Source organism: Ambystoma mexicanum, chromosome 2p, assembly GCF_040938575.1.
Source record: "Ambystoma mexicanum isolate Mex_15411 chromosome 2p, UKY_AmexF1_1, whole genome shotgun sequence".
In the NCBI taxonomy this organism is placed as follows: Eukaryota; Metazoa; Chordata; class Amphibia; order Caudata; family Ambystomatidae; genus Ambystoma; species Ambystoma mexicanum.
In genome coordinates, this window is record NC_090923.1 from 591,803,420 (window position 1) to 591,820,160 (window position 16,741).

Sequence of the window (16,741 nt, forward strand, 5' to 3'; positions counted from 1 at the left end):
ACCAGCCCTCCTGTACATACTTCATCACTGTATGTACGCACAAGTTGCACTGGTAGCTATGCACAGCCTCTAATAACCACATGCAGGGTCCAACCAACAGTCTAGACATGGGGCAGCATTGATACAAATTCATTCACCTCCAAGTCCCAGGAAATGCTTCTCCTCCCTTGGTCATTTATATCCTCTGGTGAAGTACAATACACAAAAGAGCTTGTAACACTATACTTGCACGTCAAATGCTAACAAGTTAAAGGATGTACATTTGGTTAGGAAGCATTTAAAATACGAACCTGCTTTGGAATATATTTGCCATTTTCACGGAGAACTCTACTCCTAATAAGGATCTGACTAGAAAAAAAAACATGAATATTGTTAGCAGTGCATAATTACGTGTCGAGTCACCAAGCCGTACATTGAATCGAAATAAAATGTAGACAGTCAATGGAGAAGCAAGCAATGGAGACTGTAGAAGGGGAATGTGTAGAACGGCTCAAAGGGAGAAAAGAGTGGAGGTGGAGATTAGGCTGCGATAGCTGCTCGACAACTGCAACATTGCTCATTGAATTAGGTCCTTGCCTCAGACATGTGGCCAGCCTGCAATTCGCTCGTTTGAATCTCAGCAGGGACAAATCGGTCCTTTGTCTTTGCGAGATCTATAAATCAAGTAACATTCATTTAAGCGATAATAAAATCTATGATTACGACGTTCAGAAGTGTTAGGAATCTGGAATGAGGAACCATATAAAAAAATTATAATTGTGCTAAGGGATTGTGGGTAATTTATAAGTTGGTATTAAAGTGTTGTTTAAACAGCTAGGCCTTAATAAAAAAATGTCCACCCCCTGCTTAAATAGGGGATAGCAGCAGCATTAGCGTTTCTCTGTTATTCATATGTTTTTTCATTTTGGGCCTGCATCGTGGCACAAAGACGGTTTGGTACTTCTTTTCTCCTGTTTAACATTGACATAACTCCTAGTTCTCAATTTCCTTGGTCAGCTGCAATAACCCTGGTGTAGCATGTTAAACCTAAAGAAGGCAAACTTGCACCTTATGACATCAGGGAATCTAGGGTGCGGGGTGTAGGCGGACTGACAGGTGCTATGACCTATGAAATTATAGTCTGGAAGTCAGTTCCAACAAGACAACAATGTCCCCAGTGTAGGAGTTTATACTCCTTAATCAAGACTCGTGGCTTCCCCTTCTCGGAGCTGTTGGAGCGGGAGCCCCCTACACGAAACTCCTGATATTCCTATGCCATATAGTTATGGCTCATTGAAGATCATTATGGTCCCAATGCTAATCTGAGCAAAGATCCTGGAGACCTCTGGGCACCGAGTTTCAGTGAGTGGGACTAACACACTGAGTAATGAACTATTGTGAGAGAACAAGCGAGTGAGAGAGAACGATAGATGCAGATGATGACTAAAAGCCTACTATAAATGCTATAGTGTGCATAGCTCCTAGATAAATGTGGCCCTGACGGCCAGTGAGTTGTATGGAGTGATACACTAGAGTAATATATAAATTAATGTGCGAGAGAAACCGAGTGAGATAGTGTTACAGACACGCCTTGTCGACGTCCCCTTTTCGACTACGAAAAACAAAATGCAATACTCTGCAGTGACCACTGGATGTCGGCCCTATGCACAGCATGTGATTCTAAGCAGATTAACAAACATCAGAAATATATATATTCATTCACCATCCTGCTGCCCATTTGTACATTTTCCCTTTTGTCCAGTTGTGTGACCTTCTACTGCCTGTACATACTCTGTTTTGCTTGTTATCTGTAACCATGTAACTTCAAGCTTTGCATATTCTGTACTGTTGCGCCTGGTTACTTTCGGGTTTGGTGCACATGATAAGTGAATAAAACAAACAAACAAACAAAAGTACTCTGAGACACTGCGAGGTATTTCATGATCGGTATGGGGAAGCTTCTAAACAACATGGGAATCCCATGTTCGTGGTGAAAAGGTTTATTTACTCACAGTAACAAAACGGGGTACTCGAGGGGCAGCAACATAGGATATTCTCGATTTCTGCAGCAGTGTAACCAGTCCGACGCAGCCTGCAGCATTGATGGCAAGTCCCCCAAACCTCAGCTAAGTTCCAAGCACCATCAGTAACTAGCAGCAGCCCCCACCAACATATACACCAAGCGATCAAGCAAGTGCTTCCACTCAAACTATTTATCCTTCCCAAAACCAAACAGGACCAAAGAGGAGGATGACGACTAATAGCCATTGAGATGCCTAACTGGAGGTTTTCGCAAGCCCCATTGTGAAGAAGCCACGTGTTAAGGAGTGCATAAGGTGTCCTGTCTATCAACACTGCCCAGTCGAGCTTGTGCATAACGTGTAACCGCCAGATCCAGTGTATGCTCCACCGCCATTGGGGCTGATCGGAAGTAGGCGGCTCATTTTATTCTGCCCTCAAAAGGCCCATTACTGGGTCTCTGAGAAGTGGATCAGCAGGGTGCCAGTTTGAAATTATCACATGAGTGTCAATCTGGCCGTGCCCCACAGGTGCTCATTTGAAGTGTGGAGAACAGGCTTAATGGATTGAGTGTCATAATTTAGAATGTCCATCAGGTGTTTGCAAAGTAAACTATTGCAATATATCAAGTGGTTCAGAAAGTGCCATGAACGTTTTACACGCACTCCAACATCAGATTGATATAACATGTTCTCTGGTGATGTAGCACTTTTTCCGAAGATAAATGAGCCATCTATATATCAGAGGGGGGAATGAAAGACATGTCACCTCGGGAGCTAAACTAGAACAGCCGTGCTCCAGATAAGATTTGGAAGTGGGAGTTTTTTTTCAATATTTTTTAAAATTGGGAGTAAAATGACTATAGTGAGTAAAAATGTAATTCGGATTCCCAATGAGAGTATTTTATAAGTTGGAAAAATAGGTTTTAACTGGAAAATGGAATTGTTTTGGTAATAATTATTTCTTTGCACCCAGTTATTCATGCACATTAAAAGCTACAGCTTCTGACAGACACTTACAACCTGTGTTTCTTCCTGTGGTCTTACGTGCATTACTGGCCCACACATACCCATGCAGGTGTGTGGGTGAAAGCAGGGACACAAGGTCTGCTTTCCGTTTTTTGTTGGTAGTATTTTTACTTCCTATTTGAATTTTTGGGGAGTATTTGCCTATTTTTAGGGAGTAAAAGTGGCTGATACACCCCGTGTCTGTAGGGATGAGGAACAGTGATCCATAGGAGGTTGGAGGTAAATGTTATCCAATGCTTCGATGGAGCCCAGTTCAATAAGTATTATAGCCTTGCTCGACAGGAGTGCAAGTCCCCACTCAGTCCAGACTTCTACAATTAACCCAGTAAAATGACATATGGGGGGGGGGGTGGGTAAATTCATCAGGATGGATGTTATACAGTTTTGATGTACCACCCACACACATTTCTTGGTGTCCCGTTTTACAGAGCCATAGAAAATGACATAAAACAGTTAATGTAACTAATCACCACCAGCGTCGATTCCTTCATGTAGGTCATTGATTTGAATGCATTTGTAAATGCCCATAAAAGATTTGGTACTGTTGAGGCACCTAGTTAAATACAGGTAAGTAGCTGCACTTTACTTGGTTCGCTGTTTTGAATTTTATGTGTAGCCATATGCACATCCTATATGTTTAAGCAGCTGTCCCGCCCATTCCATTCGGCCAAGAACTCTAATGCATTGTGCCACTCTACTCTGCACAGGTTTGAGCTGCGATAAGCAGAAAGTTTCACCTTTCATAAAGATCGTCCAGAAAAATAGGATTACACATGAACGCGGGTTGTCTGTGGTTGTGATATGTGACTGGATTGCCTTTCAGAGATGGGGCTCCAGTAAAAGGAGGGTGAATGAGCATCCATTTGGAGTAGGTCAGTTTGTGTTTTGAGATTTCTAGCAGCATGGTTTTGATGGCTATTGCTGGTTTGCTTAAGCATAGTGGCGTTATATGGTTTGCTAGGGAGGTTGTTATGTGTGTAAAAGTCTTTTTGTGTGTGATGCAGAAAAGTCTTAATTTGGCTGAGTAGCTAATTGGAAGCTGGAAAAGCGCAAGTATGCAGCGATCACTGTGCTTCAGGACCACCACAAACCAGATCATTGGACTAGCTATAATCAATAATTCAATCCAGTATTACATAAACATAATCTTAGGTTCAATGGGGAGACCAGAGTCTTCTGGTAGACAGTTTTTTTTAGACAAGTGTTTCATGAAGGGAATCTCCAAGCTCTTCCACGCCGTGAAGCACTGCTTCAACCCGCTTCCACACTCTGCAATACTACAATTAACTGTGAAACGGAACGCTATCAACATTTTCACAGACAATGTAGACCAGCTAAGGCAACATTTTAACGGTTCCAAACACACAACAGATAACCTACCGATACCAGCTTGCAAAATATCAAGATGGAATGAATACAGGACGTTTACTCCAGGTAGCCAGATCAACACTCTTTCAGCTCTCAAACTCAAAGATGTTTCCCCTCTTCCATTGTGAAGGTCGTTTAAGGTGGCACACTCACACCACTTCCCAACATCATCAATGCATCCTTCACATAAGGCATCTTCCCAGATGCACTAAAAATGAGACCGATCCACCCACTTCTGAAGAAACCCACACTCCACCCAGATGCACTGGCCAAATATCGCCCCATCACACATCTACCAATCCTCAGTAAAGTGACTGAGAAGACAGACACCGTCCGTTTGCATGAAAGTATCACTCAGCACAATTCCTACAGGACTACAAAGCCAGCCAGTTTCTGACCACAATGCAGTACAGTGACAGCCACCATCCAATGTATTGATGATGCTTCACTGCTTTACACATCCTGGACAAAAGGAGCCGCCTACACCTGATTACTTAATCCCCTCGACCTCTCTGCTGCCTCCATTACAGTTAACCATGAAGCCCGGCCCACATTCTCACCATGCACATGAGCATTGATGAAACATCCCTGCAGTGGTTTGCCTTATGCCTCTCCAACATCCAACAGGGACCAACTCGTCCAGATGCGCCTAAAGAGATCCCAGAACAATCCAGTAACGTGTAGAGATCCCAAGGCTCCACCTTGTTGCTGGTCTTCTTTATTTAACACCTACATGGAACCTCTGTTGGAACTCCTGGTTAACACGTACGTCAAGATACAACAACATGCAGATGACACACAGCTTTATCTAAAGTTCAATTGTATTTACCACATCTATCGACCGACACACCATCTGCCCCTCATCCAAGCCTTGAGGTCAGGCGCCTACCTGGAGCTCTCCTAGGAAACCCCACCAAACGTGCTCAACCTCAGAAATGACTGACTGACATGAAGCTCTACGGAATCACACCAAGTCTCTCTCAATGCAACATCTCTTGGTTTTACCAACGACTGTCACCTTCCATTCAAAACACACAACCACCGTAAGACCCAAGCAGCACGGTACCAACTTATGTTTTTCTACAGTGCATGGATTTTTGACCCATGCACTGGCTACTACTTCAAATACACATTGTGTTCAAGACTCCCTGCATCACCTATAAAGCAGTCACAATCAAAACACCATTCTACCTGGCTGGGAAACTAAGCATCTTCAGAGGCTAAAAACAAGCAGAAGCTAGAACATTGCCAGGATGGAAAGAAAATAACTGCTAGAGGGCCAAAAAAGGAAACAGGCCTTTTCCTGCTATGCAAAAATTATCAATATGAATGTATCCCACCCTAAATCAAAGATATCTGAAAAGAAATCTTAGTGGGGGGCGCTGTTGAGCAGCCGACAAAATGGCTGCCTAGACTTTCAGCTCCGTGTGCCGCTGCTACGAATCTGGCTCCATCTGCGGTTTGCTGTTCTCCCCCGATCTGAGACCTGGGTCCCACCCTGCTGATACCCTGAGCCACCTGCCTGTGAAATTTGGCCCTGATTCGGACCTTCTGACTCTGGATTCAGCCGCGGGCTCTGCCCTCCGCGCTGGGCCGCTCTGGGCCCTCGCACTTCCGACGAGCGGGGTGTGTGGCGGCGCCGAGATACCCCTGCTGTTGCTGGCGGCTCCGCGGCTCGTTTGCCTGACTGGCCCTCTATCAGGACCGCCGCGGCCGGCTGTCCTGGGCTGATGCGAGGGGGCTGTATGTGTGACCCACGCCGCCCGCGCTGATCCGACGTGGGTACCGGCGCCTGCTGCCTGGATCTCCCTGCCCGCTGCCTTAGGCTCTTGCAGTGCCTCTGCCTCGCCTCGCTCTACGCCGCGGCCGCTGGGGCGCCGCGGCCCACCTGGAGGATATCACCCGGCAGCCCGGAGGCCTCGCTGGACGTCGCTGGAGCTGGGTCGTCGGCCGCGTGTGACGGCCGCGGGGGCCCTGCGTGGTCTCGCTGGGACTCCGCCATCCTGTTCCTGCGCGCAGCCGGGCGGCCGCTCATGAGGTGAGGAGTTGCGATTCCCTGGCCCGACCCGGCTGCTGGCCCCCGTTTCCTCGCTAGGACTGGGCCCCGCGGCCCGGCGTATGCCCACTACACCTCCTGAGACCCACAGGAGCCAACTGCCTGGTCAATCCCGGCTCGGGGTGACCCTCCCCCGATAGCTCTGCCCGCCGACAAGATAGCGGCCTCCACCACGTCCCTGTGACCGCGCGGAGCTACTGCACCCACACTAGTCCTACCACGGCACTTGAGCTCTCAGGCTTCGCGCCACACGATGTCCAGCAGGTCCAGAAACACCAGCAAGACCGGGGCCATGGACAAATTCGCAAAAGCCACCCCGAGGTCTGAATCGCCCCATGCATCATGCGTCCAGGACGAATCACCACCCCCTGCGGAAGGGCCCCCTGCAGACCTGACGATCATGATGGAGTCAATGGCTAGAAATTTTGCAGCCTTTCATGAAAAACTGGACGACATTAATGCAAATGTGGCGTCCCTGAAGGCTAAACTAGATCAACAGGGGGTGCGAATCACCGAAACTGAACACAGGATCAGCTCTAATGAGGACAATATAGTCACACTGCAGAGTACGGTATCTACCCTTGTCGCAGACATGAAGTCGGTAAAGGCCAAATGTGATGACCTCGAATCCAGATCTCGTAGGAACAATATACGCATTATTGGTGTCCCGGAAAATGCACTGAAGGGTCGACTTGAACAGGCTGTTGAGATCCTCTTGAAGGAACTTTTATACAATCCTGATTTGTCCCCCTTCTTCACTGTTGAAAGGGCTCATAGAGCACTGGCTCCGCGCCCCAAGCCTGGGGACTTCCCGAGGCCCATTATTGCGAAAATTCTGAGCTTCAGAGACCGTGACCAGATCCTCCGCCTTGCACGTGAAAAAGGCGAGCTCAGATTGGACTCACAAGTGATTCGAATTTTCCCTGATTTCTCGATCGGAGTTCAGCAGGAGCGTCGCCAATTCATTGGCGTTAAAAAGCTGCTCAGGGAAAGAAGTGTTCCCTATGCCATCCTATTTCCTGCGCGTCTAAAGTTCACATTTAACAATAAACTTTACTTCTTCACCGTGCCCTCGGAAGCAGTGAAATTCATAGAAGCACATATTCCCCCTCTTCCGCCCGCTGACATGATGGGGAATGTCTAGATTTTGCTTGTGGCCTGCCCTTGTTGATCGGCCTCTGGTCGGGCGCTTTAGATGGTTCCACTGCACATTAGCCTTTTTCACAACTATTCTGCTGTTACGTTTATGTTTTTCACATGTTCTGGGCTACACTCGCTGCACCTACTTTCTCAAATAAGCTCCTGTAAGTTAATATGCTGAACTACTCATTCTGCCCATGTTGACTTCCAATTATTGCTGAGTGGCATGCTTCTCGGATTCGCATGCAGGCTCGACACGGCCACCTATAGTTGCAGCATCCTACATTACCAAACCGCACACACTGCTTGTTTTCTCTCGAATTCCTTTGGTTCCAAGCACGCTGGCACACGGCAATGGCGTACCCCACTGCGATTGCACTGTTCTACATAATTTTGTTTTGGGTTAGCCCCTGTTGGGCTCTTGCACAGATTGGATCATGTTGGGGTCGACCCGACTGTGCACTGGTTGGGATGGGTTGGGTTCACACTGCTAAACTTGGGTTGGTGGTGAGGGTGGGGGGGGGGGGAACGGGGTGTTATTTACAAAAGGCACAGGAGGTTGCATGAGGCGCGCACTAAAAGGCCACGACTGCAAGATTGATTCCGAATTTTGGAGAACGCACTATTGGTGGGTCCGTGATGTCCATTGAGAATATATGTCATGTAATGGAATATCCGTCACCGCAATGTCTACCGTCATAATGTCATGGAATGTCCGGGGGTTAAGTAACCATACTAAGGCCCGTAAAATAATGGCCTATGCCAACAGGCATGGGTGTAGAGTAGTGTTCCTACAGGAGACCCACTCCGATGGCCACATCCCTAGATCCATGGCTCCGACCTGGGGGCCGGCAAGATTCTTCACCTCCTATTCCACTCAATCCAGGGGGGCTCTAACTATGATTCATAAGTCCATTAAGTTTACACTGCACAAAAGTTACATTGACCCTGAGGGACGCTATGTTATACTGCACTGCACTCTAGTTAACAGAGAATATTTACTTGTCAACACCTATTGCCCCAATGTGGACTCTCCTGGATTTTTCGATACTATTGCCTCCATCCTGTTGGGATATGTGGGTATACCGATCCTCTGGGGTGGGGATTTGAATCTTATTCTGGATACGGTCCTGGACAGAACTGGTGCTGCCCCCCGTCCCCTGTCTAGTGCCGCACGCAGACTGAACTCCCACACCAAGAACCTAGACATCTGTGACGCCTGGAGATCGCTACACCCCCAATCTAGGGACTACACTTACTACTCATCAGTGCATGATAGCTCCTCCAGGATAGACCTATTTCTTGTGTCAAGGGGAATCATGGGTGGAGTGGTGGACTCCCAGATCCTACCCCGCACACTGTCTGATTACTCCCCTATTACACTCTCGGTGAGGCTGGGTGTGCCTGCCCCGACATTTAGCACCTGGCGTTTCAAATCGGATGCCCTTAGGGACGTGGTGTTTAAGGCTGAAATACTTGCTGATATCCAGTCCTTCTTTGAACACAACACTCTCCGAGATACCTCGGCTGCAGTCAGATGGGACGCCTTCAAAGTGTATATTAGGGGTATGTCCATCTCCCGTGAGGCTGGAGTGCTGAAAACGATCAGAACCGCACTGGGTCGATCTGAAGCCAAACTGAAACAGCTGGAACTGCAGTGTGCCACCAGGGCTGACCCTGTCACGCTTACCCAAGTCTCCGATGAACTCCGGGTGTTCAACACGCTTGCCGTCAGCGAAATACAATACCTTGGCCGCCCTCAAGCAGCCAGGAAATATGGGGAGGGGGACAGGCCCGGGAGAACGTTGGCGTCACTGATTGAATGGGAATCTGGCCGAAAGCAAATCACCTCCATTAAAGACAATCTGGGCAATGCTCAATGGGCTGACCAACAAATCCTGGACACATTCACTGATTTCTATAGGTCCCTCTACTCCCAACCCGCTGAACACACTGAACAATATATGCGAGAACTTCTCAACCAGATCCCCACCACAGAGATTTCCTCCACTACTCGGGACGGGTTAGACTCCCCTATTACACTTGATGAGATAGTGACAGCCATTTCCGACTTGCCCAAAGGCAAAGCCCCGGGACCTGACGGCCTAACTGCCGCCTTCTACCAAGAGCACGTCGCCATAGTAGCCCCCAGGCTTCTTGAGGTCTGGAATGAATCGCTCCGATTATCTATCCTCCCTCCCTCCATGCGCGAGGCAGCTATCACTGTGCTGCTCAAGCCCGGTAAACCGGAGGATGAGTGTGGGTCCTACCGACCCCTCTCCCTTATGAATATAGACACGAAGATCTTTGCGAAAATCATTGCGAATCGTTTTTTGCCCATTATGACGTATTTGGTCCATGAAGATCAGGCCGGCTTTGTACCTGGTAGGTCTACCTCCCATAATATTAGGAGACTCATTAATGTGATGTCCCGCATCGATCAGAATAGGCAAGCGGTGGCGGTCACACTGGACGCCCAGAAGGCCTTCGACATGGTCTCCTGGAAATACACATGGCTTGTTCTGTAGACTATGGGCATCGGCCCAAACATGATCAGGTTCATTAAATTACTATACACCTCTCCCGTGGCGAGGGTGAGGACCAATGCGTTGACGTCCGACCTTTTCACACTCTTTAGGGGTACCCGACAGGGTTGCCCCTTTTCCCCAATACTGTTCGCTCTAGCAATTGAACCGATGGCGGACTATGTCCGTGCTCACCATGCCCGCAAGGGGATAAGACTGAAAGACAGCCCCGAGATTATATCTCTATATGCGGATGATGTTTTGCTATACATCCGAGACCCCACGCTACATCTCGACCCAATATTGAGAGATATCACCCGTATTGGCACCCACTCCGGCTTCACCATCAACTATTCAAAATCTGAGATCTTTCCGCTCACTCAATCCACCCAACAACCCACCACTGAATACCCCCTCCGTTGGTCACCGAAGGGCGTTAGATATCTGGGTGTGCAAATATCCTTAACTAAATCCACCCTCCTTGCTGATAATTACTCTGCGGTAGCACAGATAGTCGAGACTAAAGTCCAACGGTGGCGCGCCCTTCCGTTATCCATCGCGGGTCGGCTTTCCCTTATTAAAATGATCCTTCTCCCTAAACTTCTTTACACTTTTGGCAATATACCTGTGTGGCCCGGGAAGGGCTACTTTGCTAGACTACACACAATTTGTGCACAGTTCCTCTGGCACTCTGGCGCAGTGCGCAAAAAGTGGACGGACATGACACTCCCATATAGACTAGGGGGACTCACGGCTCCGGAGCTATCACTCTACTGGTACGCGGCCCAGGCACAGTTTGCCACTCACTGGTACCCCGGTACCCCAGTGCGTCCCCATGTCAAACTGGAACGGCTGGCGGCGACTGGCACTGACCTAATGTCCATCATACTAAATCGGCAATACACACCCGACTCTCCCATTGACCCACTCAACACGACCCTATTAGCCTGGGCTCGCCTTCTGTTTCAGACACCGGAGGCCTCCCCGTACTACAAATGGCTTCCTGTTTGGGACTTTCCCGGCCTAGAACCCACTCATGATGCGTCATTGGCTCGACACTGGGGGGAGCTGGGATACCGGGCACTGACGGACTTCTACCCCAATGGCAGGTTTATTGACCCCCGAACTTGGAAATCGGGCCACACAGGGTCCGCCTTGGAGACCCTTCAATACTTTAGATTAAGGGCTGCGTTCCGTACCAAATGGCCCTCATTTCCTGAAGAGCCCCCTGACAACTCGGCCATTGCATACATCGCTAACTCTGGTGGTGCCCGTGGAATAGTCTCAGCACTTTACAAGATTCTTCAGGCCACTACCCCTACACCCACCCTCAAGGCACGAGTTGAATGGGCCGGCGAACTAGGCCTGGAGATATCAGACGGGACCTGATGGGCTATGTGCCTACACACCCAAAAAGTCTCCCTCAATTTCCGTTTCCGCGCCATGCAGTACAAACTCCTAAATAGACTGTACTACACTCCGCACAGGACCTCGAGATTCGCCCGGGCTGCGGTGCACCCCTGCCCCCGCTGCGGGGCTATAGAGGCTGATCACTTACACATGTTCTGGTCCTGTGACAAATTGCTTAGATTTTGGGAAAGTATTCTAGAAACACTCACGGCCATCACTGACACTGTAATTGACCCCGACCCGCTGGCTGTCCTATTTGGTACCTGGAAAACAGATGACACCAGGGGCTCGGCTAGATTCCTTAATATTGGTTGTATGATAGCCAAGAAATGCATTCTTCAGAGCTGGAAAAGTCCCTTCCCCCCGACCCACCAGAAATGGCTTCACATGCTAACTTGGTCGCGCAACTGTGAGGAGGAATTTATATCTATGCTCCCTGCCACCTCTCGCCCCAGAAACATCTGGACGGAGTTCAACTCATACCTGAACTGTCAAGGGGAGGGCACCTCCAGCTCTGTTTCGTCCCCCACTCCTTCAGTGACCATCCTTACTACATGAACCCATACCTACATGATTCCCTTATGTCTGTTGTCTGACGCTATTACCACCAATGTACTATGCTTCATGTATTGCTTCACCTTATACTGTCTAAATTGTGATTGTTGCCTTGATGTGTGTACCATGCTACCTCTGCCGCCAAAAATAAAAGTTTAAAAAAAAAAAAAGAAAAGAAATCTTAGTAATCACTCGATAATTCCTTTCTGGGTGACCTCTAAGTTCCATCAATCATCCAATTCAATTACTCATAGAAGTCATGGAAAATTGAGTTAGTTGGATAGGAAGACATTTTGTACTCATATGTGCTCTTTTATTCACATTAGTAAAGTGCATTTGTACAAAAAGATACAAAAAAAGTTTGAACTAAACAGTGATGTCTGTGTAACATTCAATAATAAGCAAAACTTAATAAAAGTAAACCTTTTGTCTTCATGATTCATGCCAAAAAACATTGAATAACATAACAAACAAGAATCAGTTTCAGAATGTGACCTAAAAAGTGAGTTTAAAAGAGGAAAACTTAAATACAGCTCCCTTATTGCACACCCTATTGTGGGTGTCCTGAAAGAATATCCCTGTATCTTTCCCTGGCAATTGCTCTGTCTGGTAAAGAGGCAGGAATTTGTAAGGATTCAAAAATGTCCTAAGGCTACAATGTAGCCTGGTATCTGGATCTTTATGGTTAAAGAATTCTTTGCCTACGTGGGGCTTGGTCACCAACCAAGCTCTTCACGTTTCGGCGGTCTTTAGACGTTTTGTTAGTTTGCCTTCATCAGGGCATCTCATTTGCAGACCCTGTATAAACATGCAAAAAATAAAAATTATTGTTCCCCACCTTAATAGTGCTCCGAATGTATCCGACTTTATACAATGTAAATATAGCCTCAAATGTAACGGCTGACAAATTACCTGCCGATACTGTAGTCCTAAGTACTGGGTCGTGTCTGGTCTGGAGTGCTAGGCCGTCCCTCCAGCTCCCGTGTGGCTGCTACTGTGCATCGCTATTTCCTCAGTTGTGGTTCACCTTTGCCTGGGGCCCTTCTCTAATGGTGTTTGTATGGGTCCCTGTGGGTGTGGAATACAATGACGGAAAAACTTGTATCAGAGGGGCCGGTTGTTGTGGAGCATTTCTTATACAGAATGGGGCGTCATCTTAAAATGAAAAGGGCCCTGATGGATTACCTGGGTGGATCTTCAGGTTTCTCATAACATGCAGTGGACCGGGATGGTTTGGTTGGGCATGCCAGGATGTGAAGGCATCGTTTCCCGCCTTTGTTTTAAGCTATAGTCGTTCGTATGCAACTGGAAAGCCAAAGAGAAGAAAAGAAAACACATTTGGAGATTTGTGTTTATTCTAACATCCAGTGGTGGAGTTGCAGGGGGTTAAACAGTGAACTCAGATCAATGGTACCTGTACGTAGTTAACCTGAGGGATGGGCTCTCCAATACCGGTGTTGTGTGTCCGGCAGAGTCCCCTGTGGTCTGTAAGCCTGTAATCAATAATATGATAATTACTGTCCATGGGGTGTATGTTTGTTTGTTAAGCGTACTGTAAAAATGCAAATTGTCTCACAAACAAACAAAAAATTGCTGGTGGGTCATGGTCCATGAAGTGGGTTTGCCGTGAGCCGTATGTATCAACTCCGTGACCGCATGCTTTATGTGTACAAATAAATGCACGTAAATGCGGGGGATGCAGGTCGGAATAGAGGTTAGTGCTCGCCCTTACCTTGTTGCTCGTGTGGGGCCCATGGGGATTCGGACACACGCGACTGTGTCTGTGTCTGCCAGCGCCCGCGTCTCTGTGAGATCGAAGGCGCGATGGTTGCTAAAGAGTTGCAGACGTAGATTCTGCAACGGCATTGGTGCACGTGAACCCGGAAGGAACGTCTCCCGGCTCACTGCGTGCAATGTTGTTTCCTGTAGGTGACGAGGCTGATTCCCTTTGTCGTGCTCGTCCTGGATCTGACTCTGGGTCTCTGTCAGACATGAAGGTCAGAGGTGTGCAGCCGATCACAGCATGTAAAGTTCCTTAATAAAGAATGCTGCTGGTAAATGTGTAGCCCGCTATGCATAGTGCTGTCGTGCTGGTTGAAAGTTAAAACCATGCTCACCCCTTTCTGGCTCCAATGCTGCTGGGGTCTGTATATGCCACATGGAAGACGCGCACATAAAGTCACTCTGAAAGATCTTGTGGTGTTGGACCTACCATCTATGTGGTCCGGCCCGATTTTAATTGAAAGAAGTATGCCGAGTTAAATATCTTGTATTGTTCGTATTGTAGTCAATTTAAAGCTCAGCACGTCAAGTTGATTAACCAAATATGCCGCTGGGAAAGGTTTCACCCGCTGTGGATTGTGCTGTCGTACTGGTAGAGAGGCTAAAACGTTGCTGAGATCTGTATATGCCGCATGGAAAACGTGCACATAAAGTCCCCCTGAGAGATCCAATTGCGTTAGACCTACGATCTGTGTGGTACGGCCTAAGACAAGGGGGGTTTTGTATGCTGGATTTTTGATCTTATGTTGTTCGTATTATAGTCGACTTAATGGACCACCGATTGAAAAATGTCATTTAATCCCTGGTGGTATGAGTCTAATCAGTGAATCCATCTGGATTGCTTGTGTAATAAGCTGTGTGTTACATCTGCTCCACCCTTCACTTTCTCTAGTACCCACCATTTTATATCGTTGGGCGAGTGTCCAGCCTCCATAAAGTGTGATACCAAAGGTGCTGACAAAGTTTTTCAATGGATTTTGGATCTGTGTTCCGAGATCCTTAAATGTACTGATCTCATTGTCTGTCCCACGTATCTCAAGCCGCACGGGCATCCAATACAATAGATGACTTGGGAACTCTTGGTAAAGTCTTTGAGTGTCCACGTCCTCTGGCCAATCTTAAAAGTTTTAATTTTACTCGTAAATTGACACGTCACTTAATTCCCACAGGGGTGGTGCCCTTGTATGGGACGTAATGTTCTCTGTCCTGTTTGAAAAGATTCTGCCTTGAAAAGGGAATGCACTAAATGATCTTTGAGGTTTTTGCCCCTCTTGTATGCGAATCGCAGTGGTAGATCCTCTGGTAGGTTAAGTTTGGCAATGTGCCAATGTTTCGGAATGATTCTCTTGATTTTTGCTGTATGTCTACCATGTGTCACCACGCAAATGAGGCGGTCCACCCCCGGATCAGACAAGGCGTTTTTGGGCTGCAAGAGTAGTTCCCGATTTGTGTTAAGGGCTCTTTTAGCAGATTGATCCAGAAGTTTTTTTGGGTAGCCTTGTTCCTGTAGTCTTTGTGACAACATTTTTGCATGTGTAAGAAAATCCTGTTTCAAAGTACAGTTCCTCCGTATCCGCAGGTATTGACCATAGGGCAGATTCTGTTTTTCCTGCTATGCACCCTGTCTTTGCAACAAGTTCCCTACCAATGCAGTTAAGACAGTCTCCCTCCATCCTACACTTCAGGAGGTACCTGAAGAGCCTACGCTTCAGAGAACATCTCGTCATATCACTGATAGCTCCATCCAAACCTTTCTCCAACTCTGGAGGTCTCCTTTCGCGTAATCCTCTACCTATCCCAGCTACTCTACTACCCCTGCACCCTATTTGTAATGTGAGGGGGCATCCATTTGGTAAAGCGGCCCATTGCTTCGCACCTAGGTTTGCGATTTATGAACCCCATACACCCACAATCTGTATAGAAATAAGCTTTACAAAAGAACACCTTATAACATACATGAGCCATTTTTCCTTGTAGGCCAACACAAATTTGAAAGAACATTAAACTCTTCCATAGACCTGGATGAAAGTCAAGAGTGTGTGGTTTGAAAGAACAAGATAATCCCAGTTGGTCACAGTAAAATGACTGAGGTGGTTGGGTCCCGTGACAGTCTGAGATTAACCAGCCACTAACAATAATGTGAATTTTAGGGGGAGTGCTTAAATCAGTTCAGGACTTCCCAAGTCATGGAGGCACACATTACGAATGATGACCTGGGAAATTGAGGTTTTGCACCACCAGCTAAGCACTTCATTATCCCAATGGCTACCAATAAGGCACATTGGGATACTAACACAGTAAATTGTGTTGCACCTATTATGATGCCAAAACTAACTTACAGATGCCACACACCTATTTTCTAAAACCAATGACTGGATATCACTGTAGGGCCAAACCCCTAGGAGCCCTGTGGGCTAACATAGGACCATATACTAAAAAAGGTTTGGAGTGGCAGGGGGTACTTCAGTAAACATCCCTACGACCACGAAAGAGGTCAGTGATCCTAAGGCTAAAGTCGGAAAAAGCTAAACGTTTAAGGATCCCGTAAAAGGGACAGTAGGACACGCAAAATTGTATTCTGCTCTATTAGGGGAGAAATGCAGTTCAATAGCTTGTGGTTCTCTGGACCCACTTTGTGGCACCAGTAAACATTTTGCTTTGTTTTTGTTAGCTTCCCTAGTTTTGTTGCTAGAGGGATTTCTACTGAAGTCTCCCTACCGCTGCAACCCTTACTGGGATGTTCTCCAAGATATTGCGTCATGAAATTGAACATTTTCGGTTGATAACACCCAATCCAGCCGGCCGGATCGGGTATAAATGCTCAACTATTAACTTTATCGTTTATCACTTCTAATTGTGCAAATATGCCCCTTCAAAGT

General features: G+C 47.2%; 1 protein-coding gene across 2 annotated transcripts in view; it reads right to left on the reverse strand.

Annotated features, from left to right (window-relative positions):
- EMC3 (ER membrane protein complex subunit 3) overlaps window positions 1-16,741 on the reverse strand; it is a 302,422-nt gene that overhangs the window by 196,514 nt on the left and 89,167 nt on the right. For both annotated transcript variants that reach the window (XM_069644093.1, XM_069644094.1), the window contains one exon: window positions 291-348. In XM_069644093.1, coding sequence (XP_069500194.1) covers window positions 291-348 — 58 coding nt within the window. The remainder of the gene's footprint in view (window positions 1-290; window positions 349-16,741) is intronic.